Source organism: Etheostoma cragini, chromosome 22, assembly GCF_013103735.1.
Source record: "Etheostoma cragini isolate CJK2018 chromosome 22, CSU_Ecrag_1.0, whole genome shotgun sequence".
NCBI classification, from domain to species: Eukaryota; Metazoa; Chordata; class Actinopteri; order Perciformes; family Percidae; genus Etheostoma; species Etheostoma cragini.
In genome coordinates this window covers 18,292,249-18,311,010 of record NC_048428.1, presented here as the reverse complement: position 1 = coordinate 18,311,010, position 18,762 = coordinate 18,292,249, and the positions used below count along the sequence as shown (strand labels likewise).

At 39.5% G+C, this 18,762-nt stretch overlaps 1 protein-coding gene across 12 annotated transcripts in view; it reads left to right on the top strand.

Moving 5' to 3' along the window:
- Positions 1 to 18,762, top strand: part of myo3a (myosin IIIA) — a 58,239-nt gene that overhangs the window by 37,057 nt on the left and 2,420 nt on the right. For 6 of the 12 annotated variants that reach the window (XM_034861559.1, XM_034861557.1, XM_034861554.1 and 3 more), the window contains 16 exons: positions 1,485 to 1,638; positions 2,110 to 2,198; positions 2,300 to 2,429; positions 3,246 to 3,328; positions 3,563 to 3,604; positions 4,995 to 5,075; positions 5,241 to 5,446; positions 5,563 to 5,674; positions 7,838 to 8,000; positions 8,107 to 8,193; positions 8,287 to 8,410; positions 8,505 to 9,861; positions 9,966 to 10,110; positions 14,602 to 14,693; positions 15,027 to 15,071; positions 16,178 to 16,218. In XM_034861559.1, the coding sequence (XP_034717450.1) occupies positions 1,485 to 1,638; positions 2,110 to 2,198; positions 2,300 to 2,429; positions 3,246 to 3,328; positions 3,563 to 3,604; positions 4,995 to 5,075; positions 5,241 to 5,446; positions 5,563 to 5,674; positions 7,838 to 8,000; positions 8,107 to 8,193; positions 8,287 to 8,410; positions 8,505 to 9,861; positions 9,966 to 10,110; positions 14,602 to 14,693; positions 15,027 to 15,071; positions 16,178 to 16,218 (2,951 nt within the window). The remainder of the gene's footprint in view (positions 1 to 1,484; positions 1,639 to 2,109; positions 2,199 to 2,299; positions 2,430 to 3,245; positions 3,329 to 3,562; positions 3,605 to 4,994; positions 5,076 to 5,240; positions 5,447 to 5,562; positions 5,675 to 7,837; positions 8,001 to 8,106; positions 8,194 to 8,286; positions 8,411 to 8,504; positions 9,862 to 9,965; positions 10,111 to 14,601; positions 14,694 to 15,026; positions 15,072 to 16,177; positions 16,219 to 18,762) is intronic. The other 6 variants (XM_034861562.1, XM_034861556.1, XM_034861563.1 and 3 more) reach the window with 4 other exon arrangements.

The window sequence follows — 18,762 nt, the reverse complement described above, 5'->3', positions numbered from 1 at the left end:
GATGTCACTAGTGTCTCTCTTACTCTGAAGTTTAGTTTTTTAAACATTCAAACATGGCATTAAAATAATCAGAACAGGTGATTACTGTTTGGCTGGAAAATGAATTTCAAAAGGTACACTTTGTATTCCTGGAAATTACATAAAGTAATACGTCAAAACAAAACGAGAAGAAAACATCTCATTACTTGTCAACTTAACAGTAAACAAAATGAAATCCCAGAACAATGCAAACAGTATTTGACTTTACAATGCTGGCCTGTCATTACAGCTGTGAAACTGGAAGGCTTTCCCTTCATCATGTTCACTTCTGCACAATCATGGTATTCTATTTAAGGCTCAATTATTTTTCAGGTAATTGTGATCCAGGTGACAGATAAATAAAAAAAGAGTCAACTTGGCATCCTGTTTCCTATATTACATTTAAATTGAGGTTCTTTATTCTAAACGTGAAACCAGTGTTCATTCTTGTTCCTGACAAACAACCAGGTGCTTATCCTGCTGTATTTCCTTGAAGCTGGTTGAGAACAAGAGGAACATTTATTTGTCCCATTTTATTTATTTTATTTATTTAACCTTTATTTAACCAGGAAAAGTCCCATTCAGTTCAGTTAGAGTTGACTTTAAAAGGCTAAAGATATTTAGCGGTCCTGCCCAAACTCCAAACAAGCCTAAAAAAGTTCTTTCTTAATGTTTCATTCAATTTCTAAGTATTTAAAGGTGGAAGTGATTCTAGATTCATTTGGTGCTTATTATGAGAAAGCAGTTTTACTGACTAAAGTTCAATTCTTGTTGATGGAATAGTTAATGGTAATCTTTTGATGACCTTGTCCTGTAAAAAACTATTATGGTAAAGAAACTTTGAAATGTAGAGAGGGAATCTACCCATCAGTGCTTTAGCAGTAAAAATCCATAAATGGAATTTTCTTCTGAGGGAGAGGGAGGACCAACTTTAAACTTTTTTTTTTTTTTCTTTAAAATTTGTAACTTTAAATTCACTGTAGTCTTGCATTGCAAGACCTTCCACCCCAGCGCTGCGGAGGAGGGTTGGACTAGTCCACACAGCATTCCCGGGATGGGAGAAAAACATGCTCTGGTTTATTGGCATGTCTTTAAACCAATCCCAACTGTCTTGGGCAACACCAGGCGCAATGATGTGCCTTTGCAAAATAGCCTCTGGAAGGAACTTGTTTTGGTGAAACGTGTACGTTCAAAAGTTGTTTTAGTAAAACTTAGATTGGACAGATAGTCTAGCTAGCTGTCTTTATTTACCCTGCAGATATCTGAAGAGCAGTTAACCATTGTCCTCATAAATTCACCAGTGTTTTACCCCAATTAAAATTACAACACAAAGAAACCTGAAGGTAACAAACATTTGACCAAAATTAGGGACGTCTGGTGGATTCTCCATCGGCACTGGAGCAATCCCGGAAATTTAAACGTCATCGGCATAGCCTATATTTACTGTGTCTGCCATTTCTGTCCAGGATGAGTACCTAAATGAGGAGGTGGATGCTCGAATGATTGAGTACGAGGACAACCGGCCCCTCCTGGACTTGTTCTTGCAGAAGCCCATGGGGATGCTCTCACTCCTGGATGAGGAGAGCCGCTTCCCCCAGGCCACCGACCAGACCCTTGTAGGTCAGTGGTCTTCAGCTTACAATCAAAGGACAGTGATTTTAACTGAACATGCAAGGTCTTCCTAGGTAGCACCCTTGATCTTAATGTTCTCTCCATGTCTTTGAAGGTTCAGTACTTACCAACCTCACAGATACAAAGAGAACAAGTGTCTTGTGGAGCAATGGGCGACTACAGGCTAATTTTAAAGGCTTACATTTTATATCTAAATCAACTGATCTGAAATTTTTATTTCACTACTTCGGAGGGCTCAACAAAGTCGAATCCCCCTTTTGTATAGCGATCAAAAACAGAAGTGAATGTTCAGCTCTACAGAGTAAAGTGCCAGAGAGAACAGCTTGTATTTGATATTGAAATGCATATAATCAATTTTAGATAAGTTAATATGACGTTAAACATATACTTTCGAGCTTCCGAAATTATCTTTGTGGTGGTTCTGGCAATATTGAACCATTGTATCATTTGCCATTTTAGAGAAATTTGAAGATAACCTGAAGACCAAAAGCTTCTGGAGACCAAAGAGAGTGGACCTTGGCTTTGGTATTCACCACTATGCTGGAAAGGTAATTCATATTTTCTTCTAATGTCTGCCCGAAGAACTTTTTTTTTACCTAATTAGCGTTGGCCTGCACTTATGTATTCTCCCTCTCTATCGAACGCTAAGGTGTTGTACAACGCTGCCGGCTTCTTGGCCAAGAACAGGGACACGCTTCCGGCCGACATCGTCCTGCTGCTGAGGTCGTCAGAAAACGAGCTTGTTCGCAAGCTTGTCACCCATCCCTTAACCAAAACAGGTAAAGACGAAAGGCATTCCCCCTTAGCAAAGAGACGGAGTCAAAATAAGAGGGAGGTTTGTTTTACTCCAACCTTATAAACAAACACTTATAAAGCAGCGCTAAATACGTACCCTAAGTAAAACAACAGGCTGTTGTTACTTATTTTAGCAAGGCTTTTCTCTCTTGTTTGCCAGACTTGTGCCTGGCCTTGGCAGAAAGAGTATCCTTTGTTAGCAGAGCCGACTGCCAGCTATGTCCTAAATTAATTCACAAAGCCAATACTCACATAATCACTCTCTCAGAATACGCTTAAAGCTGTTGTACTAAGAGTTGCTGTTTCATTTCCAATTTAACAGTAACTCGCATAGGACAGATCTAGATCAATATGAGATTGTGGTGCTTATTATTGTTTGTTTTTTTATTTCATTTTTTAAATTAATTTCCATTGTGATATGTTTTGATTGAATTCATTCATTTTTGTTATTAATATGTCAGTTGAGCTGTTGACTTGAGTTTAACAATGTTACAAAAAAATAAAAACTCAATAAAATACTAATTACAACAAAACAGTAACTCACATAAAAGAAAAGACTACTGGACATCTGCTCCATTTAGTTTTGTTAAGTTTAAAATAATCAATATGTTTTATGGTGTTCAGTATGACAGGACAGTTTTATGTTTCTTTATGTGAAAACTCATTAATGTATCCCAATCGGTAAATTTGCCCCTGTTACTGTGGAGAATTGGATTCCTACATGTATGACTAACTCTCCCTTACTAAGTAAGGGCAGTTTGTGTTAACCGACTCTCATCCCTCCTGTGTTTATTTCCCAGGCAACCTTGCCCACACCAAGGGTAAAGGCAAAAACACAATGCGCAGCCCGCAGACCCCGACACGCACCATCACCTTCGCCAAGGTACTTACATCACTATCACTGATCTCCTACATTAAGAACTTCCCCTGAGTTTTTCAATCTATATTTTTCCCTTCTTACTCTCTCTACCCGAGCCAACAACGTTCTTGAATTACAATTCAGCCTCTCTTGTCTCTACATTGTTGTTTTTTTACCTGCAACTGTTATAGCCTCTTCTATTTTAACTGTTTCTATCTTCTTTCCCCCCCGTCTGTCTCTGCGTTTCTGCCGTAAAAGATGGGAGTGCTAACCTTATACAGTAATTTTTCTTTCAGTGAGGTAATTAACATATATCAATATAGTGTATTTTATTTTAGTAATGCAGACACCATTAATAGCTCTAGATATCCTAAAGTGTACAAATAGATCCATAATTCAGTGGTTTGTATTTCTATTAGACTCGTCCTGTGTAGATGTTACTTTATTCTTTTTATTTATTTTTTTACAGCTTATGCAAAGAAAGCTATTTTCACTATACACATACAGTTTGCATGCTTGTCATTGTGCTCATGGAGTGTGTAACCTGTAGAATGCTAAGTGCATAGGCTGTGGTAAAATCTGTTGGGTCTTCTTTCATATCTATTGCTGCAGATTGTCTCTTTATAGCACCATGCGTCATGTTGATAACTAAATGTAGTAAAATGTTAGGAAATCAAAGTCTTAAAAAAATGCTCAAGGAAGTAGAAATCTTACATTCAAAGTGTTAAATAATCAGCTCGAGTCAGTTGCCAATGGACAAATTACAACTTACTTTAGTGTATTTGTTTAAACTGCGGCAGTACACTATTGCAGTGCCTGCCAATTGTGAGGCTTAAGGCAATTTGCTCATCTAAAAGCAATTGACAGTAGCTACATTTAAATGAACTGTTTGATGAGTTCTTGAATCTATTTCCATTCATCTGCATATGTTAGACAAAAAGCTCATCAAAGGCTTTGCTCTTAAGAGGCACAATGAGCATTCAAAACAGTATACGGCTGATGGCTCGCTATAAACAGGTTTACCCTAGGGTAATAAAGCTGAGAATTAGACGTGGAACTTGTTACAATGTTCCAAAATACAAACAGGTCAATACATGTGTATGTGTAGTTGTTATATTCATATTGATGTAGCATTCTTTGTTGTCGTTACGAAGGAAATACTGTACGTCTTTGCAGCTAATTAGAGCAGTTTAAAAGCTTTAACCAAGAATAACACTTTTTGAAGTAATAGCTTCAGTCAACTTGTATTTATGCAGACAGTTTACTTTATCTTGTTTTTTTAAATTTTGTTGTGTCTCTTTTGTAGCGATCTTGAAAATTAAAGCTCACTCCTGAAAACAAATGCTTGCTTCCTGTGCCCCTTGATGACACAGTACAAATGCATTGTATCAGCGATGGGTGACTTTTCAAAGGAAGATTAAAGAAGCTTTGATGAAAACATGCACAAAACATTTTATGTAGTATACATAAAAATTGTATAAAAAAAATCATTAAAAGTTACTAATACTGTACATTTACTTTAGGTCAGTGTCCTCATTTCATCCTCTTCTGCTCTACCCGCTCAGCTTCTGTACTAAAATGTTCCCTTGCATCTCATGAAGTTGTATGTAAAGCCATTAGTCTGTGGAGACACATAGAGTACGCCGTACATTATTGTGATTTGTGACAAGCCTTATGTTTGTCTGTACAGCCAGGTGAACCTGCAGACACGCCTTACCACCCGAGAGAAACCACCAACATGAGAACACAGACAGTGGCCTCTTACTTCAGAGTGAGCTTTCTATTTCATTTGCTGTTTGAAATGGTTCAAATGTCCGTCTTTTTTGCGGAGATGTGTTGTAGACAGCTTTCTCCGTTTGTTTGTTTTTACCACTAGTGTTACAAAAACCCTTAATCAAGCTGCCAAATAGGTTTCATTCTCTTGTACTCTTTCCAGTACTCTCTGATGGACCTGCTATCCAAGATGGTGGCAGGGCAGCCTCACTTTGTTCGCTGTATCAAACCAAACAACGATCGCCAGGCCAGTAAGTTTGACCGGGAGAAGGTCCTGGTTCAGCTCCGATACACTGGAGTTCTGGAGACAGCCAAGATCAGACGGCAGGGCTACTCTCACCGCATCCTGTTTGCTAACTTCATGAAGAGGTCAGCAGACTTCACTCCACAGCCGTAGTATGGAGAGAGTATTTCAGGAATGAAATATAAATCAGTGTATGATGTAGTAGTGTCCACCTAATTGCACGACTGCATGACTGTTACAGGTATTACATATTGGCTTTCCATGCTCATGAGGAGCCAGCTGTGACTCAAGAAACATGTGGTGCTGTACTGGAGAAGGCCAAGCTGGAGAACTGGGCAATGGGGAAAACTAAGGTAATTAACTTAGTAGGGGTGGGGGAAAAAAATTGATTTACGCGCGTATTGCCATTTTTTTTTCTGACAATTTCTTAGTTTTTGTTTTTTTTAAGCAAAGGCAGCTAGGCTAAATGTAGAGATTAACGTAAATCCAGTGTTTTACATGTTATGTACTTCTTTAAATATGAAATCAATGTCAAACTGACTTACTGATCCATTTTTTGAAATGTCTCATGATATATTGTCTCTAGGAGCCCTGCTTTGACAATCTAAGCTCACAGCGTGAAGCTATTGGCGCAGGTGCGTTTAGGCCGAGTCCAAATCCACTTTTGCTGGAAAAAGGGTCTGTGTGCCGGGCACATGATTCAAAAGGGTTATACTTAGTGTCTTCATTAATTCTTCGGTGTGTTTTGGGCGTAACATGTAAAAAATCAATCAGTGTCATCTCCTATTCCCTTTAAAACCTAGGCGCATTTGTACCTTGACGCACTGCTATTATGATGGCGGATTTGCACCTTCATATTTTTATATGTAGTCTTTTGCATGTTTGTGTGCTGCTGCGCTGCCCTGTGTGTGTGTAACAAGCATAGTTTGGGCTGTGCATACGGTTAGGCACATTTTACTAAAGCATACGCTGTTTGTTGCTGCGCTATTGAGTTTAGGCCGGGTTCTTGTTGGTCAATGACGCGATATCTTCCTGCTGCCTCAAGATAGCAATACTCCAAGGTCTTAAACTAGCAAATACACTTGCGTTGGGCTTTGTGCTGCTGCCCCCGGGGGCAAGATAAGGCCCTAGAAGTTTTTTATTCAGCTTCTTTTTTTGTCGCAATACTTCTAGAATCACAATACATAAAAATCACAATACAAATCGACCCAAGTGTCGTGAAAGAATCAAATCCGGAAAAAGCATATCTCCCTAGCTTTTTAACTGAGTGTATTGTTTGCAGAGAGCATGCAAACACGGCAACAGAAAGCCTTATAGGTTAGCCTGGTATCAAGTCATGGAATAAACATTAGTTAGTGACAGCTAATATGATCTGCTTTTTTTACATTTAACCGGGGAAAGCAATGACTAGCACCAGCTGAGAGTGAGACGCCTCTTCCTGAATGTTTTTGACAATGAGCTTTGCTAATAGGTGATTAATTGACTTTGGTGCGCACAAAGAATTTTTCACATTTTCACAGTCTGTAACATGGTCTACGGAGGAGTAAGTATAGTCTATAACAGTCCATAAACTCTCCTTTGGTATATGGTGATTAACAGTCCTGCAATAGTGAATGGGAGCATGATACAAGACCTGGTTCAAGACAAAGTCTCAATTTAAGTGTCACTGAGAAAAACAATAAGGCCAAGTTTCACTAAGGTATAGTGCAGGAGAGTGTTTCACTAAAAAATAAGAGACAGACGCCCATGCCATTCATTTACTGAGTTTCCAATAACTCCCCAATTGCACTGACAACAAAATAAAGCCCATATGGGCTTGTTTTGTTTACAAAGTCTGATTAAAATGACCACATATAATAACCATGGATGCAAGGCCATCCAAATTAAGACTGCACCTAATTCATTAACACTCCACAACCAATTTCTTGTAGAACATGTTAAATAGTTTGCATGATAAAGGATATTATGCGCTACATTGCACTCTTTTGCAAAGACATTCTACCTCAGTGAATGGAGGCTATTTTTAAACGCTTTCTTTTTGCACAACATCTTGATTCACATTGATTTCTTATAATTAAGATACAAACTTGTAGCGTCTACCTGGGAAGCACGGCACGTATCTCAACATCACATCTCAATTTTCTTGGACAATTATGTACAATAATTACTTGGTGAAATTATTTATCAGCTACATGAGCAAAATGTGTTATTTTTTCACTGCTGCTACTTATTATTCACACTGTACTTACTAATGTGAGTGCTGAATTTATGTTGACAATGCAACACAATCCATTCCAATCCATTTGAAACAATCTTTTTAAATTGTTATAAATAAATTTAAATAAAAATCTTTTTATTTATTTCTTGTGAGCAACTGTAACTAAATAATATCCCTGAAGGTCCAGCAAAGTATTCTGATTCTGATTAAGCCACAGTTGGAGAAAAAAAAATTCATGCATTTTTATGAGTAAAATAGATTTGATGTTGTAAAGTCTTTTATGTGTCCCTACTCTCAGGTGTTCCTCAAGTACTACCATGTTGAACATCTGAACCTGATGGTGCAGCAGGCCACACAGCGGATCATTCTACTCCAGGCTTACGTGCGAGGCTGGCTCGGAGCCAAACGATACCGGCTGGTTTTAAAAGAGAGAGAACAGAGTGCTCTGGTGCTGCAGTCAGGTTAATAAACTGTACACTATGTTATGTACTACAACATGAACAAGCTAGCAAGAAGTCATTCTGGGGTTTTCAATGCTTTGATTTTTTTTTTATCCACACTCTCCAGCTTACAGAGGCCATAAAGTTCGGAAGAGGGTGGCCAATGACAAAAGCAAAGCAAAGTTTGATGCTTTGATCGGCCAGTTTCAGGCTGGTAAGAACAATCTGAGATGGAGTCAGTTATCCAACACAATCTAAGCTTGGTGTGTGTTACATTGGTTTACATTTCTCTTGTCGCCTTCTTCAGTTTGCAAAGGCCATCTGGCAAGAAAGAAATACAAGCAGTTGGTAGAGGAGAAGAACAAAGCTGCAACCAAGATTCAGGCTCGCTACAGAGGGCACAAAGAAAGGAAAAGCTTCAAAAGAAAACGGTATGAGAGAGAGGACATTTACACAAAATTTTCCCTGAGGAAAAAAACAAGGTATATTTGTTTTTGACAAAGATGCATGCATATTTGTTTGTAGAGAAGCCAAAGAAAAGGAGCAAGCACAAAATGCCCTTAAAGAAAAAGAGGAAGAGACTCCCAAGCCAGAGGAGATCACCAATGGAGAAAGTTCCTCTGCTGCCGCATTCGAAGCGAACAATGAGGAAGATGAAACTAAAGCTGCCGTTGTTCTCCAGAGCAACTTCAGGGGCTACAAAGAGAGAAAAAAGTTTAAGGAGAGAAAAAAAACGATGGACGGGGCCGAGTTAGAGTTACCACCAAATGCAGTGGTGAAACAAGAAGATGGACAAGAACCGACCAGCAAAGAAGAAGAATGGGTAAAGACCGCTGCTAAAACGGAGAATGACGACGACGAAGAAAGCACGTATGAGGCAGAGGAGAATGATGACAGTGATCACACTCAGGTGCCAGACGATGAGGACCACAAAGAAGTGGCAAATGAATTGATTGAGGATGCACTGGCAGTAGATGCTGGGAAAGAACGGCAGGAGGAGCACAAGAAGGAGGAGAACGGTCAAGAAAAGGCTGCAGGGGAAGAGGCTGTTAACATAGAAGAAGAAACCAAGGCTGCCACTGTCCTCCAGAGTAATTTTAGAGGTCACAAAGAGAGGAAGAGGTTGCAGGACGAAGGCAAGATCCCGGCTAAGAAACAGAAAGCAAAAAGTCCTTCTGGTGAAGAGGCAGTGCCCACAGTAAGCAGCCCTACGGGTGAGGAAAAGGTCCCCGCAGGTCAAACGCCAGCAGTGGAAGTCGGCAACATGGCGACAGAAAAAGAAAAAGCTCAAGATGCAGCAGATGTTTCTTCAAGTGATGTCCGGTCAGAGGGCCAAGACCAGGCCAAAGCAGCTGTGGTGCTTCAGAGCAACTTTCGTGGCCACAAGGAGCGCAAACGACTCGAAGAGGAAGGAAAGATCCCAAAGAAGAAAATGAAGGAGAAAGAAATTATACCCAAACCTCCAAAAGAAGAAGAAAAGCAGGTAACACAGACAGAAGAATTAGGGCCAGAATCCCAGCCGAATGCTTCTGCGGAGGGACTGGACGAAGAAAAAGCTGCTACTGTCCTTCAGAGTAACTTCAGAGGCCACCGCGACCGGAAGAAACTGAAAGCAGAGAGGGAAACACAAAACAAAACAAAGGAAGAAGCTGCCAAGGATGCAGAAGAGGAATCTAAAGATGTTGAAGAGGCCCTAGATGTTACTGATGTGATGATAGAACGTAAAGAGGAGACAGATGCTGAAAAAGAAAGACTGGAAGAGGAGCAGGCTGCAGTGAAGATTCAGAGCAACTTCAGAGGGTACAAGGACAGGAAGAACCTGAAGGCCAACAAGCAAACAGCACAGACAGAAGCTGCGCAACTAGAGAGCTTCTCCAAAGAGGTAATGCCATTAAACACTTTTTTTTTATTTTGTACTCAATCACCTCTCCAACTCATCCTTCCCCCCCCCCATTCTTATATTCGTTTTTCAACTCTCTTCACCAGATCACAAACACTTCTCAGGACTTCTTGGCGTTGCAGCACAAGTTGAATGAGATCATCCAGGCCCATCAATCAAACCCTGAGGACAATGGCATGTTTGTGAGAGGAAAAGCAATCAATGGCTTTGTGCCTCAGAATCACCAATCAAGTAAGATAATTGAGATTGGCTCTGTGAAAAACAGATTATAAAGCAATAAATATAATTCATAATGTCGGCACGGATTGACCCGAGGTTAATGTGCAGTCTTGGTTCTGTTTTTGGAATCCTCAACCATCAGATAATTGGGGACGATAGGCTGCCTGTCTAAAGAGGACATGTATCTATTCTTTTGGTCTAGCCATCCTTCATTAGAGTCTTTGCTGCACTGAGTTTATCCATCAACCTTCACCATGACAAGGGATTACATTCAAGCCTTCGTTGTAAATATAGACAATTTGAGGCAAGAATTGCTGCTTGTTCAGTATTTATTATTTCAAAGGTAAAGGTGTGTGTGGGCAGCTTTTTCCAAACCTTTTTTTAATGTAAAAAAAAGACACAGAGATTTAATTACCATCTTTTAACAGACAGAAGAAGGTGATGTTAATGTTGTACGCTGTTCTCCTATCTCTCTCGTGACGCTCGATTAGATCAGGAAACCTGGGAAAGTTCAGTGCCAACACAGGAAGCGCTTCTCTTCACAATGTGTCATCAAAAATAAGATTTGATTTGCACAGGTGATAGGTGTAATTGCTTTTGGGGTGGTGAGCGGGGGGGGGGGGGGGGGGGGGGGGGGGACTGCAAATTGAAAGTTCACCGCCAAACGGAGCTGGCAGCTAAAGTCCTGCTGTCCTCGTGGGTTAGGGTCTTGTGAGAGAAGGATGTAATAATTATGTAATAATGCCAATAATTGTCATTGTCAGCTGGCATCAATCATTTGGTCTTTGTTGGCTTTTTGAGTTTAACTGCAGAATATAAAGTGTAGGCTTACAATTTCTTTTAAATCATTTGCTGTGCAGTCTGTCTGATTCTCAGCATTCAAAGTAGGTCTTTGCAAGGTGTGTTATAACTACTCATATGAGAAACCGAATGTCCTAAGATTACGCTCATATTGGACAATTCTGCAGCTCTTTCATTTCTCCTAATTTTCTTGTTAAGTGCCAATGCAGAACTCAGTGCTTAGTCCTTTATGTAGCAAATGTAAGGGTGTGGAGATCAGAATAATGGATGGACATGTAGCAAGCCCAGCTTTATGCAGGACACTGGATGCTGTTAACACCCTGTCACTGACTACCTACTTTTCCTAGCTTTAACCAAGGGATTTAGTTTGTTTAAACCTAATTATACCAACAGTGGCTGTTGTGGCCAAAAGTGGCAATTCTGGTAAGATGCAAACTGAATTTCCTTCTATTTCCCACCATTATCAAGTCAATTGCTTTAAAGACATTATAAAGCAACCTGATAAAATGTTGTTTAGCACAAGTAGCCACAAAGTCAGCAAACTCATTCAATAATGTCAGCTACACAGACATATCTTTTCTTTATATAAGGATGAGGATGCAGCAACAAATCCCCTGAGTGTGTTGAACTGAAAAAGGTTCCATCGTATGGCTTTACATTAAACGTGTCATATGCAGGAGGCAGATTTCATATTTTTTTCAAACATTACACAAGCTGTGTTCAAAACTGTTCTCTATCACGGAAATAGTGCACTATGTAGTGTGTTCACCATTTTGTAGTTGTGATGGAATTCTCCGCGGTAAATTTCATTCACTATATAGTCCACTATCAAATACCCACAATGCACAGCTAATTTGAGTGTACATATGATGTGCCCTACATTTTACTCCCATATACCACAATGTAATGCGGCGGTGTTTTCCCAGAGGAGAAGGAGAATCAGAAATCACCGCTTTCGTGTCTAAACAGTGGAAATGTAACTTGTACAGTATACAAATGTTACTATCCTGCTGGTTGCTCGCTTTGTTTCGGGGACGTAGTAAAAGTTTTTTCAGTTTATTTACATGATGCCGGGTGCCCACCTCCGTCACACAAAATCTAGTTTGGTCATTCCCATATTGTTCACTAATTAATAAACGCTACATAGGAATAATGAGTGAGTTAGGGAGGGAGCGGTTTTGAACACAGCTATAGTCTCACTTTAACGTTAAAGGTCCCATGGCGTGAAAATTATGTTTTGAGGTTTTTTAACATCAATATGCAGCCTGCCTATGGTTCTCCAGTGGCTAGAAATGGCAGTAGGTGTAAGCCGAGCCTTGGGTATCCTGCTCTGCCTTTGAGAAAATGAAAGCTCAGTTGTGCCGATCTGGAATCTTCCCTCGTGACATCATAAGGGGCAAGGTTACCTTCCCTTTCTCTGCTTTGCCCGTCCAGAGAATTGGGCCTGCCCATGAGAAAGAGACATCATGGCTTTCAAACGAGCAAAGTTGCAGTTGGTCAAGGCCACACCCCAAGACTCCTTCTTGTTCCCATGTAGACACATAGTCTTATGTGGGAAATGGAGAGCGGGTCAGCGTCTAAGGGGTGGGGTGTATGGATGGAGGAGGTCAGAGAGGTACTGTGGGTCCAGGGCATGGAGGGATTTGTTGGTTAAAAGGAGGATTTTATATGTGACGCAGGATTTCCAGTAACTAAGAGCTGGTGAAGTTAGATGAGGGTTGGGGTGAGGTGCTGCCAGGTCTTGGTTTGGGTGAGGAGTGTGACCGTGGCGGTTGTGTTTTGGACATACTTGGAGCCTGACTACAGTCTTTCTGGGGACCCTAGACAAACGGGAGTTTATGAAAGCAAACCCTTAGCTAAGCTAAACTAACTGGCTGCTGGCTTTAGCTTCAAATACACCATGCAGACACGAGAGTGGTATCAATGTTTTCATCTAAATCTTGGCAAGAATGTGAATAAGCATGTCTCCTAAAAGGTCCAACTACTTCTTTAAGTGAAATTTACACACATTACTCCACAGAGAGTTTCCAGTAGAGTACAGTGTTCCTTTAATCTGGGCATGTTTGCCCTTTACATGCTTTTCTTTAGCAGAGCCTGAGGTACAGCAGAATAAATTATCCGTGTTATTTCCAAGGGGCTACTGCAACTCCCTGTTTAATTATGCTTTCTAGCCCCACTGGGTCATTTCTACATCTACAGTACAAACGAATCCTAATACATGTCATTGACACAAAAACCAAATCAAAATCAATTGTGACGCATACAATAAAAGCAAAGGGATGCCAGTCACATTGTTCTTGACGGGAAAGGTCGTCAAATGTTAATCACGTTTTGTTAGCAAGCGTTTCCAACAATTATGGTAGGAATAATAAGAGGGGCTACGAAATTGGCTTTTACTTGTTTGAGCAATGCAGAATGACCTTTAGATGAAGTTGTTAAATTATATTACAAAGTTTTCACCTCCTGTACCTGAGAGCTTCTGCACATGATAGATTGTTGTGTGTTTTCCTCTTTCACTTGAACAGTGATTAATAATAAGCAACAAGCAAAGGTCATTGTAATATGTTAATAACGGCAATTACATTCCCAAAGAGGAATATTGTAACAGTTTCAGTCATGACAGATTTGATTACAACACATCCACTACAATAGGCTATGGAAGATGTTATGCATGAAAAGCAACCCAGATGGTCACATTCAATACAATGCGGGGAATCAAACATGGATCCTCACAAAGTTATAGGACAATTTGTTCGTGTCGAAGGTTGTTTCACATCATCTCTGTTGGAAAATGTAAATCAGGAAAGGCCTTAGGGTTAAACTGCAGTGTGTTTGGAAGGCAATTCAGCAGGTCAGCATGGTGCCGGATCACATTCAATAGTCTCTCTCCAATCAACCATGTATGTAACGATCCCACCAGCTCTGGAGCTGTTTGATCATGATGTTCAGCCACTAAAGTCACCGCAATTACCAAAGATGGTTATGGTTAATCTGACTGTTTTTTGTGTCTTTTTCCTGACCTCCTCTAAATCCCATTAGAAAAACTACACATCGTGTTTTAAAGATCACAGGATTCTGCAGAAATTATCGCCACTTTCACTTATTTTGAGGTAGAATAGACATAGCTTGGGCTGACTAAACAAAGTACTAAACATAATTTAGCAGAGTGGTGCGAGAAATCAAGAAAGAGGCGGTTTTATTCTGCCTCAAAGTAGGAAAGGCAAAACATGTTATGCTGCTTTGCCTTGATCATGTAATAGTTTTAGGGGAGGGCCTCAGGGGTTCAAGGTGACGTCTATGTAACCCATGGAGTCTTTTCTCTACTGTCTACATATTAAAGACTTAAAATGAAGAATAAGAAAAGATGACTTGAAAAAACTGTGATTCACTGTAGTTCTTCTTGGGGAAAAAACATCAAAAAAAGTTAGAAATACTTTTTTCTCTCCTTAACATTAACCTTTGTGAACAATAATGAAACAGAAATACTTTACATTAAAAAGCTACTATGGACTTAATGTTGCAGATGTATTGAGTGTGAAATTGTACTTTAGGGACAATTTTCCTTTCAATTTCCATTTATTTGCTCTCTTCCAATAGGAATCAATACCCTGCCTAATTATGTCTAGTTTTGAATGCTAAGTACAATCAACATGATATCACTGTCTGATGTTTTTAACAGTCTGATGTCCTTGTAATTTTCAGCTGACAAGAAACAGCCGAGGACCCCCCGCAGGACCCAGCAGCCAAAGACCCTCAACACGCTAGAGGACTCTACCTATTACAACTTGATTCATGTGAGTCAGAAAGAGATGGAGAACGATTTCAGATACCGTACTACAACAAAGCTTTGCTGTCAGCTGCTATGTGACACTGTAACTACTTCCCCAGCTATCAGCTTTCACAATGCACTATTGATTGGCAATTTATTTCTTTGTGTTGTACTCTTAACTAGATATGTTCCCAGGGCAAAAAATATCAGCCTATTACAAAGTTGTCTGCCAAAGGTTGTTCCAGAGTTTCTTTGCTACTTTTGACGGATAACAATTTTCTTCCGCAGTTTTTTTGTGGTTTTTTTTGCTTTTTATACAATGACCTATGTAATTATTTTTAATGTTTCATGATTTCAGCGAACAATAGCTCAGCGCAAAATAGCTCTTTTTGCAGCACTTCAGGTTTGTTACAATGCTGTCAATTCGGTTTAGTCAACCTATTCATATACTGTAGATTGCATCTAATCAATAATTGAATCAATTATTATTGAAGACTAGACATTCAACACTTGATAAAGAGTAAGAAACTTTAGCAATAAAAAAAAGCGTTTAGTTAGTTTAAAAACATGATTGACCACTTGATTACTTCCTTACTAATTTGATCATATGTATTAGAGCGGAATTCAATGAACATCTTTGAGGTAATATTAAATATTTTAGAAATACTTTTATTAATTGAAAATAAATAACTATAACAAAACGTCTTTTAAGTGATCCACAGTGGTTCCCAACATGTGGTCACAACCCTACAAGGGGTCTCATGAAACACAGAGGGAGGCCATGATGACACGATAAACTGGACATGACAAAAAAAATGGACTTTAATATAGAATAAACTCAAATTTTATCAACTAAAACCAGAAACAAGAATGCTAACATGTTCAAAGTGACAATGCTAATTTGTTGACCACCTTCCTTTAGCATGTTAGCATGCAAATATTTGTTAATCAGCACTAAACACAAAGTACAGCTAAGGCTGATGGGAATTTCATATGTTTTGCAGGTATTCTTTCATAAACCAAAGTATTACACGAATAAAGTATCAGGCACTAAGCACTAAATTAATCGTATTCATCCTGAGGGAGACATTATTCTCTCAAACTAAATTTCACATCTATTTATTGAATAGTTTTTAAGATATTCATGTCAGAACCACAAATATCAACCACAATGGGAGCTAAAGGAAAGCTGCGGGGATCACCAAAGTCAGTAGGATTCTTCCTCTGGGGACCATGAGTGTCTGTGCCAAATTTCATGGCAAACCGTTCTGTAGTTGTTGAGATATGTCAGTCTGCTGCTAGCATAGCTAAAATTAATCTTTGACTAACTGGTCACAACTTTTAAACAAATGCAAGCTGTAATGGGTCAAACCGCCTTTTTGATTTGTATTCAGTCAAAAGTTTGGGAACCACTCTTCTAAAACCACTTTCTATTGCTTTACCTGAACACAGAGATTAGGAGTGTTCAATTGACATGTAGTGATCTGTCCTCTGTTTCTCTCCATCCAGCGGTCTGTCCAGGATGATAAACGCAGACCCAGGAAAGAGGAGTAAGTGCCAACTTCTTAATTCAACTTAATTTTAACAGACTATGTTTTTTAAAGGGTGGGCCTGTTGCCTGCCTTGCTTGGCACACTAGGTCAGGAGTAATGACTAGCCCTCCACCAACATACGGACGGTGTCTGGGTCCAGACTTAATGATCTGCAGAATTACACATCCTCTGTGAAATGAATAAGCCTCATCTTTCACCTTGATATTAAATGTTAGGCATCATAAACATTTGGTGTGGTGGTATGTAAGATGTTTCATATACATTGCTAAAAAAAAAAAGCAACTAGAGAGCTTGTGTGGATGTTTGCGTTCATGCATATGTATGTATGCATTGCATGGGCCACAAGGTGAGCGTACCACCCAGACTGAGGTGGTGAAGATAGACTGATAGGGCTGTGCTGAACAAGAAAGGGCTAGGGCACTTTATCACAGCAGTCTGCAGAGACACAGACACACAGCGCTAAACATCAAGGGTAATAATTTGTTAGCAGATAAATACAGCCAGCGATGGACAGGAGCAGTTTACATGCATCATTAAGGATGAGAAGGTCAGCAGGAAAGATAGCATCTCTGGCTAAAGTTGACAGCAGAGGAGGATTGGAGATGGGAGTGAGTGGGTGGGAAGAGGAGTGAAAACTGAAGTGTAGACAGAGCTGATGAAAGTAAATGCGAGTAAAGAAAATACAAAAGAAGAAATAGGGAGGCAAGGTTAATTGGGAACAGTGATAGCTAACTACATATATCTATATTTTATTGCCAATATTTAAGCAAGGATCTATTCCATGTCTGTTTTGTACCCTATCTAAAGATGTGTCAGTGTTTCCAACACTAGCTTGATAACCATAAACCGAGGAACAAACCCGGTAGTGAGCATGAGCAGTAACCAGGGGGGCTGAACTGGTTCCTTCATGGATTAACAAGGTGTAACTACAGATTAGAAAACTACAAAAATTCCATCAACTGAAATGTGAAATCCAGAAACAGGACTAGGAGACTACAGTGGTTTTGTGATGCTGTGCTCAGCCACTAATGCTCACCATGGCAATGCTAAGTATTAGTAAATGTATAGTAAATTTGACCTGATGTTCCAGAAATAAAAGTTTTTTCATTGAAAGTACAGTTTATCCAGTAGGGGGACATCAGTATCTGAACTAAATTATTGGCAATGCGTACAATGGTTGTTGAGATAATCTACTCAAAACAACAAATGTTAACCTCATGTTGGCACTACAAATAAAGTCAGATGATCACTTATCTCTAAACAGTATGATTGCAGAATCTGCAGGATATGGGACAAGATTTTGGTATCAGAAGCGTTTCGGCATCCATTTGTAGTTTGAGTAGGATTGACCAATTGCGTTACTGCTGGCTTTGGTTGATGCAGATAAACAGTCAGTGTGGAGAGTAAGGCATGGTGACGATTGAGCTTTTTATTTATTTATTTATAACTGTATTCATATGCAGATATCTGTTTGTAGTAAGTCTCTCAAGTCCAACTCCATTCTTGCGTCTAACATTGACCAGCGTAGGTAAGACGAAGTCTTGCCCCGGAAATCCGGAAATATTGGCCTTTTCCCCAAAAGGCTAAATTATCTTCAGACCGCTAGCCCATGGGTTCCGGGATTAGGGATCTCTAAAGTAATCAGTGTACTGTACATACTCTAAGAACTATGAACGTGAAAAATTTTGTGTCTGTATGTAAAAAGCTGTTAACAAAACATAATTTATTCAAGGAACAGGAAGGTAATTACAATCAAGAGGAAATTTTCATTTCAGACCCAAAACAGCACATGGATTGTGTTTCATCAGAGGGATGATTGTATATCCACCGTGTCTCTAAACTCAGCTCAGACCTTAAACTCATCACAGTATTACTCCTCATGTTGTAGCTCTGTAGTCATGATTACACTGATTTCCTGTAGCGGTCGTCACGTATTTTAATTAAGTGTGAGACTTATTGATCTCCACATGGAAACTCTTTTTTCTCACTGTTCATGTGGAGGCCAGTGGTCGACTCTGCTTTGTGACATCATCCCTGGAGCTGAGGGGAGGTGGCAGTGTGGTGCTCATGGACAATTTACAGATACTGTGGGCTTGATAATTGTGCTCTTTTTCTCATTTCCTCTTTTATCTGCCACTATGCTCAGTTAATTGCCAGGCAAAATAAGTGTCTTAAATTCAAATCCCACCAAAACATTGACTTTAATCGTGACACAGACTGTATATGTTTGCCTTTGTCTTTTTAATGTAAAGAATATTTGCAAACTGACTACCAAAACACACTTTTGAACAAGTTAAATCAGCTAGGAAGACAACAACCTCTTGTGGAAAGTTATTGTCTTTAAGGTTTATAGATTTTTTTCATTTCACTTTGATGCAGAACAGAAATACCGATAAGCATAAACAAAGACAGAGTGCATGAGGTGCATGTTTTAGTTTCTATGGGAGAGGACACACCTGGGATCAATCAGTTAGTACCTACATTTTATTGTTAGTCTGGAATTTATTAGTATGGATAATATGTAACCCAGGAAAACATCAA